This window comes from Chiloscyllium plagiosum, unplaced genomic scaffold, assembly GCF_037043375.1.
Source record: "Chiloscyllium plagiosum isolate Xiang-an unplaced genomic scaffold, Cpla_swu_hap1 HiC_scaffold_9, whole genome shotgun sequence".
NCBI lineage: Eukaryota > Metazoa > Chordata > Chondrichthyes > Orectolobiformes > Hemiscylliidae > Chiloscyllium > Chiloscyllium plagiosum.
This window is the reverse complement of record NW_028270147.1, coordinates 45,953,561-45,972,588: the sequence shown is the minus strand read 5'-3', so window position 1 is coordinate 45,972,588 and position 19,028 is coordinate 45,953,561. Positions and strand designations below refer to the sequence as shown.

General features: G+C 37.9%; 1 protein-coding gene across 2 annotated transcripts; it reads left to right on the top strand.

Moving 5' to 3' along the window:
• btf3l4 (basic transcription factor 3 like 4) lies at positions 1-18,028 on the top strand. Of its 2 annotated transcripts, none has more exons than XM_043699197.2 (6): positions 1-92; positions 745-808; positions 6,059-6,172; positions 6,881-7,082; positions 12,581-12,640; positions 17,637-18,028. In XM_043699197.2, exons 2-6 carry the CDS (start codon positions 755-757, stop codon positions 17,681-17,683), a joined length of 477 nt encoding a protein of 158 aa, XP_043555132.1. In that variant the 5' UTR covers positions 1-92; positions 745-754; the 3' UTR covers positions 17,684-18,028. The 2 variants fall into 2 exon arrangements, with proteins under 2 accessions (XP_043555132.1, XP_043555133.1); XM_043699198.2 differs by having other exon boundaries at positions 68-182.
• Positions 18,029-19,028: the final 1,000 nt, after the last annotated feature.

The following is a 19,028-nucleotide window of genomic DNA, read 5'->3' as shown; positions in this document are numbered from 1 at the left end:
CGTTCGCGTACTGCCTCCCGACCTCCATCTCTTTCCAGAGCCGCCATCTTGCTCACCGCGTGTTTCCTTTGGGTCCGGGCAAACATAATAAGGTTTGTGAGTCGGGCAGGGAAAGTTTTCTAACAGTGTAAGTCGTCGGACAGTCGACTCTCTGATCAGGTCGGGGTGAAATCTGCATCTGAGTGAGTAAAGCATTAATGGGGGAGCGGTTCGTATGGTTGGAACAATGTTTTGAAAAAGACTAATTGGCATCTGGGTTTTTAGAAACGGGCTGTTTGTGCTAATTTAGTGGCTGGTTGTTGTTCAGAGGCCAGGAGGACGTTAGGCCGCATCCCGACTTCTATTGTGGAGGGAAAAGTGTATTAGTCTTGCGTCTGATCGGAGAAAAATGATCGTTTTTTTGAGACTCGAATTTTATATTCGTACCGAATTGAATTGCTGTTGTCGGTTACATTCAGGAGGGACTCTGCGTGAGTGTAGTTGAAGTTTTCAATCAGCCTTCCATTTGTTCTTGGTGTTTGGGACGTGCTAGTGAAGTGAAGCAGGGTTATGATGAATAAATGTAAAAATTCATAGAAGATTAATTTTGAGTGTTCAGGTGTTTGAGTTACTTGATAACTTTAAAATTTCGAGCAGAAACATGGATTTGAATTTACGGGGATAGATACAGTTTCAAACCTGCAAATAAATTTCGATGTAAATATTGATAATTTGAACTCAACTTTTTTTTTCTCTCTCCCTCAGAGTAAACGCTATGAATCAGGAAAAGTTAGCTAAACTGCAGGCTCAGGTCCGGATAGGAGGAAAGGTGAGGTTTCTGTTCAAGTAAGATTACTGAATACAGTGGATGTTGCTTATTGTCTATTCTCTTTTTTTTAAGCTGAGGGTTGCATTTCAATAATGCCTTTCATGACCTTAGAATGTCTGTGTTTTTGCAGGCAATGAGATACTTTAAAAATGCAGTTTCTCATTGCAGTAAAGTAATATGTTATTTTGCCTGTACCTGTGCCTTACATTATTGTAAGGTAGACAAGTAGGAGGCTGGAAAAACACAGCAAACCAGGCAACGTCAGGAGGTGGAGAAGTCAATGTTTCGGGTGTAACCAAGTGTATTTTTGTGGCCAGCAAGTTTTAGTCTGTGTGCAAAGATTAAGTAGACAGATGTCATGAATACATTATAGACCTGGCTGAGATTGGCTTTTATTTTGGAACCTTCCTGTAAATTGTCAGCATTCAGAAAAACTAGGAGCAGGGTGAAGCAACTCAGTCCCTCCAGCCTACTTCCATTTACTACGATCATGGCTGATCCTGATACAGTCTTGACCCACTTTGGCTGCTCCCATAACCCTTCAATGCATCACTAATTCAGAATCTATCTCTTTGTTAAGTTTGTTTGTTGTCCTGGCATCCACTACTTGCTGGGGTAGTGAATTCTGAATTTTGAAATTTGAACTTTCTGAATTCCGCAGATTGACAATCCTTTGAGTGAAGTAGTTCCTCATCTTTTTAAACTCTGTCATCCCTTAGTATTAAGTTTGACATCTCATTCTAGGTTGCCCACAAGGGGAAACGTTTGCACTACTTCTACTTTGTCAACTCTCTTTCGCATCCTACATCCTTCAAATAGATCTCCCTCATCCTTCAAAATTCTAGTGAGTATAGGCCTAAACAGCATGTCTCTCCTCATAAGTCAAGCCTTTCATCTCTGGAATTAATGTAATGAATGTTTGCTTCCAATGCATTTATATCCCTCCTCAAGTACGGGGACCAAAACTGTACACAGTATTCCAGATGCAGTTTCAGCTTGTACTATTGCAACAGCATTTCCTTACAATATTCCATTCCATAAGTAAAAGATGCCAAATTTTTATTTCTTCATTGTAGCTCACTTTACCACGTATTTTCATATCATCTGCAAATCTGGCTACAGTGCATACTATATTGATGATATGGATGCAAAGGTAGATTGTAAATAATTGGGGCCTGAGTCCGAACCCTGAAGCACCCCACTAGTTATAGCTTGCCAACCAGAAAAAGCCCCATTTATCCTGAATCTTGGCTTTCTGCTGGTCAGTTCTCTGACCAAGCTAACATATTAGTCCTAACCTAGTGTAATCTTTCCTTGTGCCTAAACCTTTTGTACTACATCATATCAAATTCAGATGGAGTATGACTTTAAAGGAAACCTTATAGCCTCTTTAATCAATAACTTGTGGGTTTGAGGCACATTTGGCCTGACACTACAATGAAGAATTGTGGAAGTGCTGGACTCCCTTATATAGCATAATCCTTTAGATGGGATGTTAAACTGAGATAGTACTTGCTTGTTTCAAGTGATGTTCAAGATTCTATGACAGTATTTTGTGGAGAAGCAGATGTCTGTTTCTTCTCAACTAACAACATTAAACTGGGGAAATAACTTATTTTTCATTGCTTTTCTCAGTGGTTGCTGCATATACTCATTGAATGCTTTAGTTAAAAAACAGTTCATTGTATGTGATCAACTTTGGCAAGTTTGAAAGAATTTTAAAATATAAAACTAGCCAATAAAATGTGCTGGTTATCTTAAGTATAGACAGAAAAAGCATCATGGAAACATATATACTTCATGGACTACAGAAGTTTAAGATGATTTTTGGCAAATCTGGACAGATAGCAAATGCTGGCCTTAACAGTTACACCCAAAGTCTTTCAATTATACCAAACTTTGTTTTAACTGTCTCTTTATGAATTGGCACTCTTGATAAACCAGCAAAAACTATATAACCTCAAATGCCAGAAGTTTACTGTATTATCACAATCTGCAATATCCAAGTCATAAGTTGAGGGTGTGTGAGAAGATTCTCTGCCGGTAGATTTTATTTAAGGCAAAGGAGCATTATCATTTTTGAGTGATATATGCCATATATAAAATATAACAGTGATGAGTAAACCCCTGCGTTTTGATTTTATTACTTAGTATGTTTTTATATTGATTATGTGGATCTCTTAATCAACTGGTACATTGCTGGTTAATAAAAAGTTTACTTTAATTATAAACAATTGCTGAATTGAAGGAAAATATTTACGTTGCTGATTTTAATGATAGGATTCTACAAAATGATAAATAATCTTCTAGGTTGGTTTGATTAATAGTTTCAAAGTTTGACCTGTAATTACAAAGTCTTTACATATTCGTTATTTTCTTTTTTACATTGTGCTAATTTGGAAGAAGTTATTTCTTTTTTCTTTAAGTATAATTACCTCCACTCCAATACCATCTTAAACACAGATGAACTAGTATTGGAATTTTATTCTGACTTTAGGAATAAGCCACACTGCATGGGCAACTCGAACAGAGATTTGTCCTTCATTTGACAGGTACCTTGACGTATGAGGTCAGTGCTGTGAAATAGTAAAATTATGTTTTATTCTCAATGAATGAATAAAATGTCTATCTTACTGTTGAAAGGAGATTAAATGAGCAATACAATCTGATTTTATGATACATTTCACAGTTAGCTTACTAAAATATTATTTTGAGTATTTATAGAGGAACCTCGGATATCCAAGGGACACTGGCGCTGAGTATTTCGTTCGGATAATCGATTGCCAGATAACAGTTTCGCCAAATATCAGGACCTTGCGATCTTGCCGCATAATCCGAAATTCGGATAATCGAGGTTCCTCTAATTTCAAGGTTTTTCACTCGTGTCTCCGCTGCCTAGTTAAAGAAGAATCAGGCAGGGATGGTTGTCAAAAAGACCTGTCTTCACATCTGCTTTTCGATCCTGATGGGATTTTGGGTAAATGTGGGTGGGCAGCTGGAAGGTATTTATTCTTCATTTGGCAGGAGCCTTGCCACATGAGTGATCAGTGTTCTCTCGTGTGAATATTTACTGTTCCACACCTGGATATTGTGGTATAGAATTATCTGAGGTTTCTAGTCCTGATCTGTAATCAGTGGAGAATGCTGAGAATTGAGCGTTCCTTTGCCTTGGCTTTGATTCCATGCAGTTGAACTGTTTGTTGGTTCAGGCAGAAAGATTAGCTATGTGTGCAGCTGACTGACCAGTGCTAGGATTCGTATTTCAGCCTTCGGCTATTGTGTGAGGAGCAAGAGGCACTATGTATGATCACATTATGATGTGAAGCTCTTTCAGAAAGTTAACTTGACAGATTTCAAGGTAGTTAACTGATTTTTGGAGTAAGATTTCTGATCAGAAGGGTTTGGTCATAGGTAGAAATATTTTTTCTCAATTATGTTTGCTTTAACTCCGACTCCATTTCTTTATACTAAAAGGAATTTTTCAGACCTTTATTTTACTGTACACTTTAGGAGCTTGTAATAACAATATAAATTCATGGGGATTTCAAATATGTGCTGTTCACAACTAAATTTAATGTAATGTCCATGAATTTTTGCAGGTTAACTTCTTTAGTAGGCTTCTCCCTCTTTGTTAAATTAGTTTCTTATAGCATTGCAGATGAGATAAAAGGAGTCAAGTCTGCACTCTGGTTCTTTGTTACTGTATCTATAATACATCAAAAACATAGAAGATAGGAGCAGAAATAGGCCATTCAGCCTTTCAAGTCTGCTTCGCCATTCATTATGATCACAGCTGATCACCTAACTCAATAGCCTATTCCCACTTTTCCTGTAACCTTTGATTCCTTTCACTCCAAGTGCTTTATCGTACTCTTTCTTGAAATCATACAATTTTTGGCCTCAACTGCAAGTGAATTCCATAGGCTCACCTGTCTCTAGGTAAAGACATTTCTCTTTATCTCGCTCCCAAATGGTCTATCCCACATCCTTAGAGTTTGACCCCCTGGTTCTTGTTCGCCTTGTTATCCTTCCCGCATCTACCTTCTTGTCCTGTTTGAATTTTGTAGGTTTGCATGAGATCTCCGCCTCATGCTTCTGAACTCCAAATGAATATAATCCTAACCCATTCAATCTTTCTTCATGTCTGTCCTGCCATCCCAGGACTCAGTCTGCATTCCCTCTATCTGCCCACAATGTTCCAGGTGTGGTTTCACTAAGTCTCTAATTACAGCAAGACATCCTTGGTCCTGTACACACATTCACTTGCTATGAAGGCTAACATTCAATTTACTGCGTTGTATGCTAACGTACAATCTCCTGCAGCTGCATGCTTACCTTCAGTGTCTTGTGTACGAGGTCTAGTTGCACATTCCCCTCTCTGTTAATAGCCATTTAGATATTCTACTGACCTGTTTTTGCTCCCAAAGTGGCTAACCTTACATTTATCAATATTAGACTGCATTTACATCGAAACTGTGCTGACGAAAGGGTATGTTAAAATTGTTATATTCCAATTTTAGGAATAATTTGCAAATATTAAAATACAGCTCTGTTTCTGAATGAAGTATGATCATTTAAAAATGAACCCAAAGAACTTTTGCAGTGTTATTGTTAAATCCTTTACCAATTTTCAATTTGCAGTATTGATAATTAATTTATGCATTTTACATGTAACGCGTTTAGATCTCTCATATTTTGTTTCAGTGGGCAGTTCTTTAGCTTCCATAATCCAGGCATGAGCTTTAAATCGACAGACCAAGGTTGTTAATACGTGAAAGTAGATTAATAGCCTAATATTGTGGAGTGTGGCTATTTATCTGCCTGTCTTTAGTCGTTTAGTTTGAGGAAAAAAATGCATGTTTTAGTTTGGTAATAGCTGCAATGGGAAATGCCTCTTGAGTTTAGCCTGTTAAACTCAACAAAATTGTTACTAACAGAACAATTTCTTTTAAAGTAAACCATGTCTTGTTCATTTGTAACCTATCACTCTATTTTTGTGTTCATGTAATGTATTGTCTAAACTTTGCATTAGTGTATATTGTGTTATTTGCACAGATAAATTATATTTGAAAATGAATGTTTTGTGCTGATATCGTTAATGGGATTCTACAGAAATATTTCTCATGTTGGTTTCATGATCAGTTTCAAGTTTAATCTGTAATAACAGAGGAAGCCTTTTCGATTCTTTTTACTTTTGACTTTCTAGTAATTGGCTATGCAGGTTTACTTTGCAATCAAATTTTTTTTCAGGGTACAGCTCGCAGAAAGAAGAAGGTAGTACACAGAACAGCTACAGCTGATGATAAAAAATTGCAAAGCTCTCTGAAGAAACTGGCAGTTAATAATATTGCTGGAATTGAGGAGGTACCTTCTGTGCATTTTTACTAAATTATTTGATCACTTAATCTATTGTAAACATTTCTGCCCATCTTTTCAGATCTATTTGTGACTTGAATTTGCTAATAGAAACAGTTTTCAATTTTAGTCAATTGTGAGGGACATGATCCTATTTTAGTTACGTTTCTACATTTTTGCTTCCCAGCATCACAGTGGATGAGTACAATTACATTGGGCACATTTTTGCCATCTGAATTTCTTTTGAAAGTTGTAGTCTGGCTCTTATTTAAACTTTTAAATACAGATTGGTGCTACAGTGTTGCACAGTTCATTCTCTTGCTTTGCTAAGTAGACTGTTAATCAGAGCAGTACAAATACAAATTGATCAGTGCTATGGTTCCTAATCCTAATATTTGTGCTATAACTGCAATTGAAAAATATGGACCTGTTGATGTTAGATGCAAGTAACATTTTTTGTTGTATTATGACGCCTAACATGAACCCTTCTTATCTGATTTTGAGCATGACCAGTTAGTCTAGATGATGGAGGCTGCTGACGTTGAACAATACAACCAAGTGGGTCTTTGTTTTAGGAATGAAAATTTAAACAGCCATGTTCATGAGCTAATTCCCCTGAGAAACCCATTTGAATTTGCTGTTAAACAGTATATTGAAAATATTTTATATTCAGATGAATGACACACCTTATGAATATTTTTAATTTGTGCCAAACAGGTGAATATGATTAAGGATGATGGTCAGGTCATTCACTTCAATAATCCTAAAGTGCAGGCTTCATTATCTGCCAATACTTTTGCTATTACCGGCCATGCTGAGACAAAACAGATCACAGAAATGCTTCCGGGCATCCTGAGCCAGCTTGGAGCTGACAGTCTAACAAGTCTTAGAAAGTTAGCTGAACAGTTGCCTCGGCAAGGTATGAATAAGATCTTTTGCATAATTGTACTTGTGTTGTTACATTCTGCATTTAAAAATTTGATCTTAGTCCTGTTTTGTAGCATGACAACATGTGCAGAGGGTTTTCTAAGCCACGAAAGTAGTACGAGTATCTTCCATGGGAATATATATTTGTATTGCTTATGTAGATCAATTTTAGCACATACGTGGAACAAGCAAATGATTCAATTTACAACCTGCTGCACTGCCTATAAATAAAGAATATCAACTGGGTCACAGTGGATTACAAGACGAATATTTATTGGAATAAATTTTAGGTAACATCAGTAGTATGTTGAAAAGAACTCTTTTTGCAAACTAATAGTGTCCTGAAGTGTTTTACTAAGTGTTTTATTAAATACTAAGTGCAGTCATTGTTAGAAGATGATGAATGCGGCAGCTAATCTGAATGGAGCAAAGTCCCAAAAATTGAGTAAAATAATCTGTGTTAAAAAGGTTGGTTCTGAAATAAATACTTACAGTGGCTCTGGGGAGAGGCATGGGGAGGAGAGGCAAAAGTCGGGACTGCAGATGCTTGAAATCAGAGTCTAGATTAGAGTGGTGCTGGAAAAGCACAGCAGGCCAGGCAGAGCAGCTCCTCTAAGTTAGTGCAATGGCATTTTTTGCATCCATCTGGGAAGTCTTTTACTATCTCATTTAAAAGACAATACCTTCAATATGTCATTACAGTGCTGGACTGTCAGCTTAAATAGTCATGCCTCAACTTGAATGTAATTTTTATTCAGAGAAGAATGCAGATAGAATTTTGTTTAAAATAAAAATACAGGTAATTATAATTAATGGGAGTATTACTCTATTAAGCGTTGTTTTTAAACTGCAAAAAGGTTTAAAATTGAGAAATAATGAAGGTGATCAAAGAAAACGCAGGTACAATGGACCAGTAATAATCGGTGACATTAAACCTAAACCCCAAGATGGATCAGTGTAAAAATTATGTATCTGGCAAAATTGTGAGGTTGTGTGGAGGATCCAAGATTGTTTCCTACAAGTAGTACAACACTGAATCATGATTTGGGAAATTAAATTGTGTAAGTAGCTAACTTAGGGAAATATCACAGAAATAGCACCCAGTTACATTTTCGTAAGAAAGTAAGTACAACAAGAATTAATGTTCTTTAAATACAAGAACATTCTGGAAAATTACAGATCTGCAACTTTTTCACACAGAGGGTGGTACATGTATGGAATGAGCTGCCAGAGAATGTGGTGCAGGCTGGTACAATTGCAATATTTAAGAGGCATTTGGATGGGTATATGAATAGGAAGGGTTGGAGGGATATGGGCCGGGTGCTGGCAAGTGGGACTAGATTGGGTTGGGATATCTGGTCGGCATGGACGGGTTGGACTGAAGGATCTGTTTCCATGCTGTACATCTCTATGACTCTCTGACTCTACAACTAGTAAATCAAGCAAACTTCAGAAAATACAGATCGTGGGCGGCATGGTGGCACAGTGGTTAGCACTGCTGCCTCACAGCGCCGGAGACCCGGGTTCAATTCCCGCCTCAGGCGACTGACTGTGTGGAGTTTGCACGTTCTTCCCGTGTCTGCGTGGGTTTCCTCCGGGTGCTCCGGTTTCCTCCCACAGTCCAAAGATGTGCAGGTCAGGTGAATTGGCCATGCTAGATTGCCCGTAGTGTTAGGTAAGGGGTAAATGTAGGGGTATGGGTGGGTTGCGCTTCGGCGGGTCGGTGTGGACTTGTTGGGTCGAAGGGCCTGTTTCCACACTGTAATGTAATGTAATCTAATCTAATCTAAAAAATCTAATCTAAACAAAAAATGCATTAAGAAAGACAAGATTGCGAGAGTTGAGTGAATAGGTTAACTATGGAGAAGATGAAATTTGTGTGTTGTGGGATATATCCTTCTCACCAAGCTTGTTGACTTATTTTCGGGGGACTGGTGTTCCAATGCAAAGTCATGCGCGGGTGCTTCAAGAAATTACACACAGAAGGCTTAGTTAAGCTCATTATACTTGGTAAATGTTCAGTTATTTTTTAAAAGTCTAAGAGTTATTTACAGGTATTTGTTTGAGGAAGTCCATCGAGTTGGGGGTAAAACTATAAATATTATCAAAGAATATAAAAGAAGACCACATATCTAAACTAGTAAATGATAGATTTAGATTAAATTCTGGGAAGTTCTTCATACACTGCAATCAACATGCCTGTTGGTTCTTGGTTAGTGATGTGGAAATGAGAGCATAGTAAATTGTACGGCTGTGTGAATTGTACTACTAAAATTTCAATAACCAAGAAACTTCATCAAAATCCTACATTTACTTTATAATAATATATAACAATCTTAAGTGGGAAACCAACAACTGCAAAATCCAGATCGGAATCAAGTAAATCCACATGCTGTTTACGATCTACCTGACAGTGGCTATTCACCTCATCAAAGTTCAGCTACCCTCTGATCTGGGTATTATATTACCACCCTGGTGAAAGCCTTTTTAGTCTTAGCCAAAATTAAACTGACCAATATAAATAATGGTTTATAATTTGTGTATTGCAGCAGTGTTCCTGTCCACTTTCAATTTCTTCAATTCTCTATACAAAAAACTCAACCTGTCTTTGAATGTTAATAAAACAAAATTAATATGTCACCAGTAGACAAATGTTCCACTTCCCATGAAGGAGAGATTCTAGAACATGGAGTCATACAGCACAGAAACAGACCCTTCAGTCCAACCTGTCCATGCCAGCCAGGTTTCCCAAAATAAACTAATCCCATCTGCCTGCATTTGGCCCATATCACTCTAAACCTTTCCAATTCACATACCTGTCCATATGGCTTTTAAATGTTGTAACGCTACCTGCACCTACCACTTCCTCTGCAGCTCATTCTATACATGCAACGCCCTAGTTATGAAAAAAGTTGCCCTCAGAAGTTGCTAACATTGAGATAATTTGAGACCAATATGATTAGAACACCTTAAAAGCTACCTCTTTCAGAAGCCTGGGATTGAGAATGAGAGGGTGCAGATTTAAAGTAGTTTCTCGATGTACGATGACCAGAATTTATTTCTGAATTATCATCACCAAAACTGAGTGTCTAGTCATTTATGTCATTGATGTTTGTGAAATCTTTTTGGATACTAGTCAGTTGCCACACTTGCCTAACTACTAGAGCAACTACAGCTGAAGAGTATTGCATTGATAATAAAAGATATGGGATGACCCAAATTTGTGCAACAGGAATGTAATCCAATTTCTTTATTTACTTGCTATCCCAAGGAATCTCTGTACCTGCTCCATGATATTCGGAAAATTGCAATAGTAGGCCATCCAACTGAATATAACTGCATCCTATTCAACAAAATAATGGTTGATCCTCTAGCTCAACTCCATGCTGATAAAGTAAGGGATTCAGAAATAGGCAATACTTGAAATTTGGAATTTATGATAGAGATTACATTTATCAGCAAAGTCTTGTTTTTAAAAAAAAAAAGCAGGATTCCACGCTAAATACAAATGGGCAAAATGGTGGAGATGTTCACAACTTGCCTAATTAGAATTGAGTACAGTCAGCTCTGATATAAAGCGATTATTCCCTACTCATGCGATCTTGCATTATAAGTAAATCATGCACTAGCTACACCGTTTAAACTAATGGGGCCGGATTCGCGTTATAGCCAACTCAGGTTAGGAAAATCCGCTTTCTACAAATAATGGTCAAAATTCTTCCATTGCTTTAAAGCCAATTCATGTTGACAAAAATACGTTAAGGCAGAACTGACTAGGTGACTCAGTTGGGCCTGCTCTGCCTTTCAACAAGGTCAAGGTTGATCTCATCTTGTATCAGCTGCACTTGCCTACCTGTTTCCTCCATTACCATCAACTCCCTTGTCAATGAAAAGAAAATGCCTAACTCAGTCTTAGATATATTTCAATACTCAAGCTCTATTGCTTGCCAGGGACAAAAACCAAACCCCGAGGAGTAAATCCTACCAGCACCCATGCCCCCAAACCAGTCATCATCTCCATCTTAAATACCAGTGGAGCAGGTACAGAAATTCCTTGACATAATAAGGATGAAACACTTGAGTTAAAGAAGACTGTAAAAGCTTGGGAGCTTTTAATTGAAGAATTCTCTTTGAGGAGAATGTTAGGAGATATAATCTAGATGTTCTAAATTATGAAGGTTTGCTTGAAATAAAGTATTTCCATTGGTGAACTGAGTTTGTTCATTGAAGTTGCCATATACATTCATGTGAAAATTATTCTTATGGAAATGTTGACCCCATGATTGGTCTAAAAATCACAATTTTCTTCAGGGATCAAAGCCCAAAAATTCCAGAAGCAAAGTATAATTGTTGATGCCATCTAATTTTATTATCCGGGTATAAATACATTAATGAACACATTGCCTCGAAAATGGTGAAAACTTTTGTTTAATGTTCATGTGTTTGGTTATTATTGTTCAGATTGTGAATAATTAATGTAAGTTCTTCGATCTTTTTTATTTTCTTCTGTTGCAAACAGTTGTAATGGTTTTCGCTTCGGTCAAGCATGCATGTAAATTCCTCTAATGTTACCCATGTAAAAGTCAACTCTGACTTTCAGTCTAAGCATTACACTCAAAAATTCAATTTTTGCATGTGTAACAAAGTGTTAAGCATTTTAATAAAAAAATGCACATTTTATTACATGCAATTTTCTACCCTTTTTAAAAGAAAGTCGTGGAGGTTAAATCCACATTGAGTTTTATATGAAAACTGCTTAAGTATTTAAGGGTTCCAGATAAAGATACTACTTGTTTAGCTTTGTACTGGATAAGATTAATTTCACTAAAAACCTTCCTTCTCTTCTGTGCAGTTCAGCACAGTGAATTTAGTGGGATCTAGTTGTTTATATTAGTATATAGCATGATTTTAAAGGAAGGAAAAAACTGGATTGATTATATCTCATCACGAGCTAGGACTTCTCAAGTGCTTCAAAGCCAGTGAAATACATTTGAAGCATAGTTGATTTTATTATGTGGAAAATACAGTGGCCAATTTGTACACCGTACACTTCTACAGTCAGAATGTGATAACAATTCAGGTAATCCATTTTCGTAATGTTGATTTGTGGTGTAAGAACTTGACCTGATACCAGAGAGAGCTTTTCTTCAAAATTTGAATTGCCTTGTATAAATATATTTGGGATATACAAATCTGTTGCTGCCTTATTTGTTGGCCTTATTTTCTCTCTTGAACTTGTGCATACCGTTTTAATTTAAAGTTGTCACAATCTGTATAGAAATTAAATCATTTTGAGTCATGAAATGTTTTTAATAGTGATATTTTTCTGGATGTGGTATATATCTCTCTAAGTTTTGAAGGAATATGGAAATATGGTGTTATGTTTCATCAAGGCAGTTGTAGCTCTACATGTTGGCATTTTGTAAATGTATGATTGGGAAATGTAGGTTTTGGTAACAATCTAAAACATTTATTTTCTGTTTAACCTAGTTTTGGATAATAAAACGCCCAAACCTGAAGACATTGATGAAGAAGATGATGACGTCCCAGGTAGAGTGATGACTAGAATGATAATCTTCCAAGGGTTTAGATCAGAGTGGTGCTGGAAAAGCACAGCAGGTCAGGCAGCATCCGAGGAGCAGGAAAATCGATGTTTCGAGCAAAAGCCCTTCAGGATAATCTTCCAAACTGTTTCTTAGTTATTTTGTAGCACTGTTGAATCTTTCCATCACTTCGAGGATTGATAGTATACTGATAGGGTGATGATTGACTGTTACATTTGTCCTGTTTAACTTTTTTAATGGATAGGATATACCTGGCAATCTTCCACTTTGCTGGCTCTATATCAGTGTGAAAGCTTGATTAAAGGCATAGTTAACACTGGAGCACGGACATAGTTCCAGGGCTCAAATCTTCAGTACTTTTGGTGGTACATCCCTGGGGTCCATAGAGTTTGCACTATCCAGGGCTGTCAGCTGTTTCTTGATATTATGTGGAGATAATTGGATTGGCTGAAGACTGCCATACATGATGCTGGGAACCTCACACGGAGGTTGAGAGATATCATTCACCTGGCACTTCTGACTGCAGCTTGTTGCACATCCTTCACCTTTGTCTTCTGTGCTGTGCTCCCGTCTTTGAGGACAGGGATATTTATGAAGTTGGTTGTTTAGCTGTCCACTATTATTCGTGACTGAATGTGGCAGAATTGCATAGCTTAAATTTGATCCCTTGGTTACAGGATCACTTTGCTCTCTGTCACATGCTACTTGCATTATTTGGAATGCAATTATTATAAAGAGACCAAAATTGCGCGCACTACTCCAGGTGTGGTCTTACAAGTGCTATGTACAATTACAGCAAGACATCTGTGATCCTGTATTCAAATCACCTCACTGCACACCAACTATTGAAAATGTCTTGATTGGTCATCTGGTATTTTGTGTTCAAAGCTAAAAGTTTTAATCTTCCAATCTCCTTATCATTGAAATCCTATGAAGACAGAAAGTTACAGTGAACGTTGGGAAATGTCAAATCACCACTACCCAAATCCGACCACAGACCTCTTTGGGAAATTTTCTAAGATTGACCTCATTTTCCAGAACCTGCTTGGCACAGATATACCTGTCCTCAGTCGTATTGGTAAGAGTGACCACCACACAGTCTTTGTGGACGTGAAGTCCTGTCATCATACTGTGTGGCACTGAGACTGTGCTTAAATGGGGTAGAATCATAGAGATGTACAGCACGAAAACAGACCTTTGATCCTACTCATCCTAAATTAATCTAGTCCCATTTGCTAGCACTTGGTCCATATCCCTCTAAACCGTTCCTGTTCATATACCCATCCAGATGTCTTTTAAATGTTGCAATTGTACCAGCCTCCACCACTTCCTCTGGCAACTCATTCCATGCACTCACCAGCCTCTGCATGAAAAGGTTGCCCCTTAGGTCCCTTTTAAGTCTTGCCCCTCTCATCACTAGTTCTGCACTCCCGCAACCCAGGAAAAAGAACAGGTCTGTATACCCCATCTATGCCCCTCATGATTTTATAAAGCTCTATAAGGTCACTCTTCAGCCTCCGAACTTCAGGGAAAATAGCCCCAGCCTATTTAGCTTCTCCCTTTAGCTCAAATTCTGCAACCCTGGCAACATCCTTGTAAATCTTTTCTGAACCCTTTCAAGTTTCACAACATGGACTTCAAACAGTCCAGGCGCCTCAAGACTGGACATCTGTGAGGCACTATACTCCCAACACAATCTGCAAACTCATGGCCTTGAATATTCCTCACTCTCCCATGACTTGACGGTAATTGTATCAACCCTGGTTCAATGTACAATGCAGATGGGCGATGTCAGAAGCAGAATCAGGTATATCTGAAACTTGAGTGTCAATGTGATGAAAATACAAAACTTGCATGCCAAGAAATAAGTGACAGAGCTAAGCAATTTCTCAACTCGTGGATCAGATGTGTGTTCTGCAGTCCTGCCACATATGATTGCAAATTGTTTTGGACATTTAAACAATTTAATGAAGAAGGAAGTGGATCCACAAATATCCCTAAACGACCCCCCCCAAGTGATGGGGGAACCCTGCATAATTCAAAAGACAAGGCTGAAACATTTGCAATAATCTTTGACCAGAAGCACTGAGTTGATGATCCATCTGCTTTCCACCGTATGGTGGGAGCTGATGGCCTAGTAGTATTATTGCTGAGCTGATAATCCAAAGATAATTTCCAGGTAGTGGATCTGGGGATCTAGGTTTGAAACCCCTTATTGCAGATGGCAGAATTTGAATTCGATAAAACAAAACTGGAATTTCGAGTCTAATGATGATGAATCTGTTGGTGGGTAACTAATTTCCTTTAGGGTAAGAAACTGCTGTTTCTACCTGGTCTAGCCAACTGTGACTCCAGACCCCAGTGATGTTGGCTCTTGACTTCCCTTGGGGCAATTAGGGATGAATACTGGCCTACTCAGCACCACCCACATCGTGTGAACAAGTATTAGGAGAAAAGGATCCAGCATCACAGGGACTAGTTTTCAGCTAATTTGATTCACTCCACATGATATCAAGAAACAAGTAGAGAAACATTTGGTACTATAATGGCTATGGGCCTGGACAACATTCTGGCAATAGTACAGAAGATCTGTTCCAGAGCTAGCCATGCACCAGCTATACCAGGTCAGTTACAATACATAGAGGCATAGAGTTGTACAGCATGGAAACAGACCCTTCGGTCCAACCCATCCATGCCGACCAGATATCTCAACCCAATCTAGTCCCACCTGCCAGTACCCGGCCCATATCCCTCCAAACCCTTCCTATTCATATACCCATCCAAATACCTCTTAAATGTTGCAATTGTACCAGCCTCCACCACATCCTCTGGCAGTTCATTCCATACACGTACCACCCTCTGCGTGAAAAAGTTGCCCCGTAGGTCTTTTATATCTTTCCCCTCTCACCCTAAACCTATGCCCTCTAGTTCTGGACTCCCTGACCCCAGGGAAAAGACTTTGTCTATTTATCCTATCCATGCCCCTCATAATTTTGTAAACCGCTATAAGGTCACCCCTCAGCCTCCTATGCTCCAGGGAAAACAGTTTCAGCCTGTTCAGCCTCTCCCTGGAGCTCAGATCCTCCAACCCTGGCAACATCCTTTTAAATCTTTTCTGAACCCTTTCAAGTTTCACAACATCTTTCCGATAGGAAGGAGACCAGACATCTTTCTGACAATGTGGGAAATTGCCCTAGTATGTCCTGTTCACAAGAGAAAGTGACAAATCCAACACAGCAAATTACTGTCTCCTCATTCTGCTCTTGATCATCTGTAAAGGCATGGAAGGTATCATCAACAGTACTATCAAGCAGCACTTGCTTAGGAATAACCTGCTCTCTGACCCTCCGTTTCGGTTCCAGCAACCTTCAAGCTTAATACTATCCAGGTCAGACCAACCAGTTTGATAGGCTCCACATTCACTAACTCCTCCATTGATGCTTAGCAGCATCAGCATCTACAAGTTGCGCTGCAAACATTTATCAAAGCTCATTCAACAGCACCTTCCATATCTTTAAAAAAAACATACTATCTGCAAGTCTCTTTAAAAGCTATTCACCATCCTAGCCTGAAAATATATCGCCAATCACTGGTTAGTGAATTCTAGAGCTCTTTCTACTTGTATTGAAACTGTTGCTAACTGGACTGCAGCTTTTAAAGAAGGCAGCTTACACAATTGTAAAGAGCAACAGGGAATGGGTAATAAATGCTGGTTCAGCTATGACACCCAAATCCAATGAATGAACAGAAAAAGAAATGCAGCAAGTGTTGAGCACAAAATGTGGATCTTGCTCTATGTTGTGTCTCCTCTTTTTCAATTTTATAACTCTTTTATTCCCCTTATGCTGGTCATGTGAGGTTTGAGTATTCTACCTTTCCCTTCAAAGTACTATGCCTACTTTATATCTAATTATTTATTTGCTGAATGAGCTCATTTGCTTGGTTATTACTTTATTCTGGAGTCATTTTTCTTTATCCATATTAGGTCCCTTCTTAAATTGATTCTTACCCAGTTGAACATTTTTACCTTACGCATTTTCTTACTTAGCAAGAATTTAATTTTTTGTTACTGTTTACTGGACTATCTCCTGTTGTAGTAAACTCATACCTTATTTCCCAGAACCAAATTCAAAATGGGTTCCTTCCTAGTTGGACAGATGTATTGATTGAGGATACATTGATACACATCTCATGTCAGAAATGTTTTCCTTCCTCTTTCCTTACTACAGTTCATCCCAGTCTATACTGGGGTAATCGTTACATTATGCAGGTTTGAAATCTGCTAGTCTATTTCACTTTTACTGTTTAGTGGTATATAAAAGTAAACTTTCAACAATATAACTTGCCCTTGATTTTTCATTAACATCTCATAAATCCGTTCGAGTTAAAACTGCAACAACAACATCCTGTTCAGTACTCGAATGACCCTGCTCTTCATCTTGTGTCTGCCATTCCTGAGTACTTGATAGGTGAAAAGATTAACAACTGCCCTGTCAGTCTGACCTTTGAGAAACTAGCCTGAACTGGTGACTTTGTTACACAAATCTGCAAAAATCTGCCATGCATCCTTCTGGAATTGTCCATTGAAAGATTTCAAAAGAGAATATTTCCCTGTTTAGACCTCCATTTTTGTGGTCTGCTCTTACATAACATCCACACTCACTACTGCATTTGAGGCGCTCTTCTGTACCAGACCTCCTATCGTTGCTAGATTTTGTCAACTAATATTGACTATTGAAAGTAGTTGATGAATGGTACACTGATGAGCTGTAATCAGGAATTTGGAACAAATAAGTCTTCAAATCAACGTTTCACCATTCTGCCATTAATAATTTAATGTTGCAGTCTGTAGAGCAGTTTGATAATTTTCTATTAGTATATTTAACAATTCATATCTTGACCTGTTAAAGTGGATGAAAAGATTTAATAAGTAATAGTACAATAGTTTCATTTTAAACTTTTTTAAAAACTTGATTTTGCAGACCTTGTTGAAAATTTTGATGAAGCATCAAAGAATGAAGCCAACTAAAAAGCTGCTGGCACACCATAGACTTGGATAAAGACTGTACCAACAAGAAAACTTATTCCAAAGTTTTACTATATTAAAAGTGAAAAATCACAAGTTTGCAAATACAGTGAACTAAGGCATTTTATATTTTAATGATGCTGAATGTTCAGCATCTTTCAATTGGTTGAAATCACTTGTTTGCATTTTGCACTTCGAAAGAGAATCCTTTGGTCTGAAGTTGTAAGACACTGAGATTTCATTAAAATGCAACCTGAATAGGTTGTAAACACAGTGGTGGACAAGCTGGCGAAGAAGTCTTATTTAAGGTATTCCCTCATGACATACAAATAAAACAGATTGATTAACTCCTTGTTGTACATTGTGTGACTTTCATTTTAATGTTCATTTCATTAAATTGGACTGTGTGAAAACTAAACAGGCAAACATTCATTTGTTTTCATTTTATCTGCTGAAGATGGTATTTTGAACTTCTGTGATACTCCCAAGTACTTTCTTCCCAGGTGTCAGTGGCTTCCTTCAGCTGAGCAGAAGTGACAGAAATGATTGCAAAGCTATTCTGTTACTATACCATACTTAGCATGTAAAAATGGTTGAAAATGTGCAATGGTTTCCTACTTGGCCTATGCATATGATATGGCTGTAACAAGGTTGTGAATTGAGACTCTGCCTAAAATTTATAATTCTACCTCTTTTTTTTTTTTGTTTTTGCACAGAACATAACTAAGGGAAATTCCAATTTGCCATTCTTCACATGAATACAGGGTACTGTTTGATTCAATCATGGAGGGCATGACTGTTGTACCTAGTTCGCTACTTGTGCCTGATATTTGGTATCCTAGAAATGCAGTCAAGTTTATGTCTCCAGTGTAGTTCCAGGTGCAGAGACCAGCTCTGCCTATAAATGGAAACTCAATTTATCTGCCTGTTGGCAATCTAATTGAGACAACATATATACAGAATGAAATAGGGAAAATCCTACATTTCATAAAAATGCCAAATTTTTGGTAGAACTGTGATATTCTAAGATTTTACTGTTAAGAGCTATGATAGGACCACAGAACTGATGATTGAATGATATATTGGATATTTATTGAATAAAATATTCATCATTGAACAACTTCATGTTTTGCCCATTAAATAATTGGGAGAAAGTGAGGACTGCAGATGCTGAAGACCAGAGTTGAAAAATGTGGCGCTGGAAAAACATAGGCCAAGCAGCATCCGAGGAGCAAGAGAATCGACGTTTTGGGCATAAGCCCTTCTTCAGGAATGAAATAATTGTCACAATATTTGTTTCTGTTCCTAACCTACAAGCTCTGTCTCATTTAAAGTAAGCTGGTAATCA

Coding starts and splice junctions, on each gene's coding strand:
- btf3l4 (XM_043699197.2), top strand. CDS start 755: ATGAATCAGGAAAAGTTAGCTAAACTGCAGGCTCAGGTCCGGATAGGA. Junction 809..6,058: donor AGGTCCGGATAGGAGGAAAG/GTGAGGTTTCTG, acceptor ATTTTTTTTCAG/GGTACAGCTCGCAGAAAGAA. Junction 7,083..12,580: donor TGAACAGTTGCCTCGGCAAG/GTATGAATAAGA, acceptor TGTTTAACCTAG/TTTTGGATAATAAAACGCCC.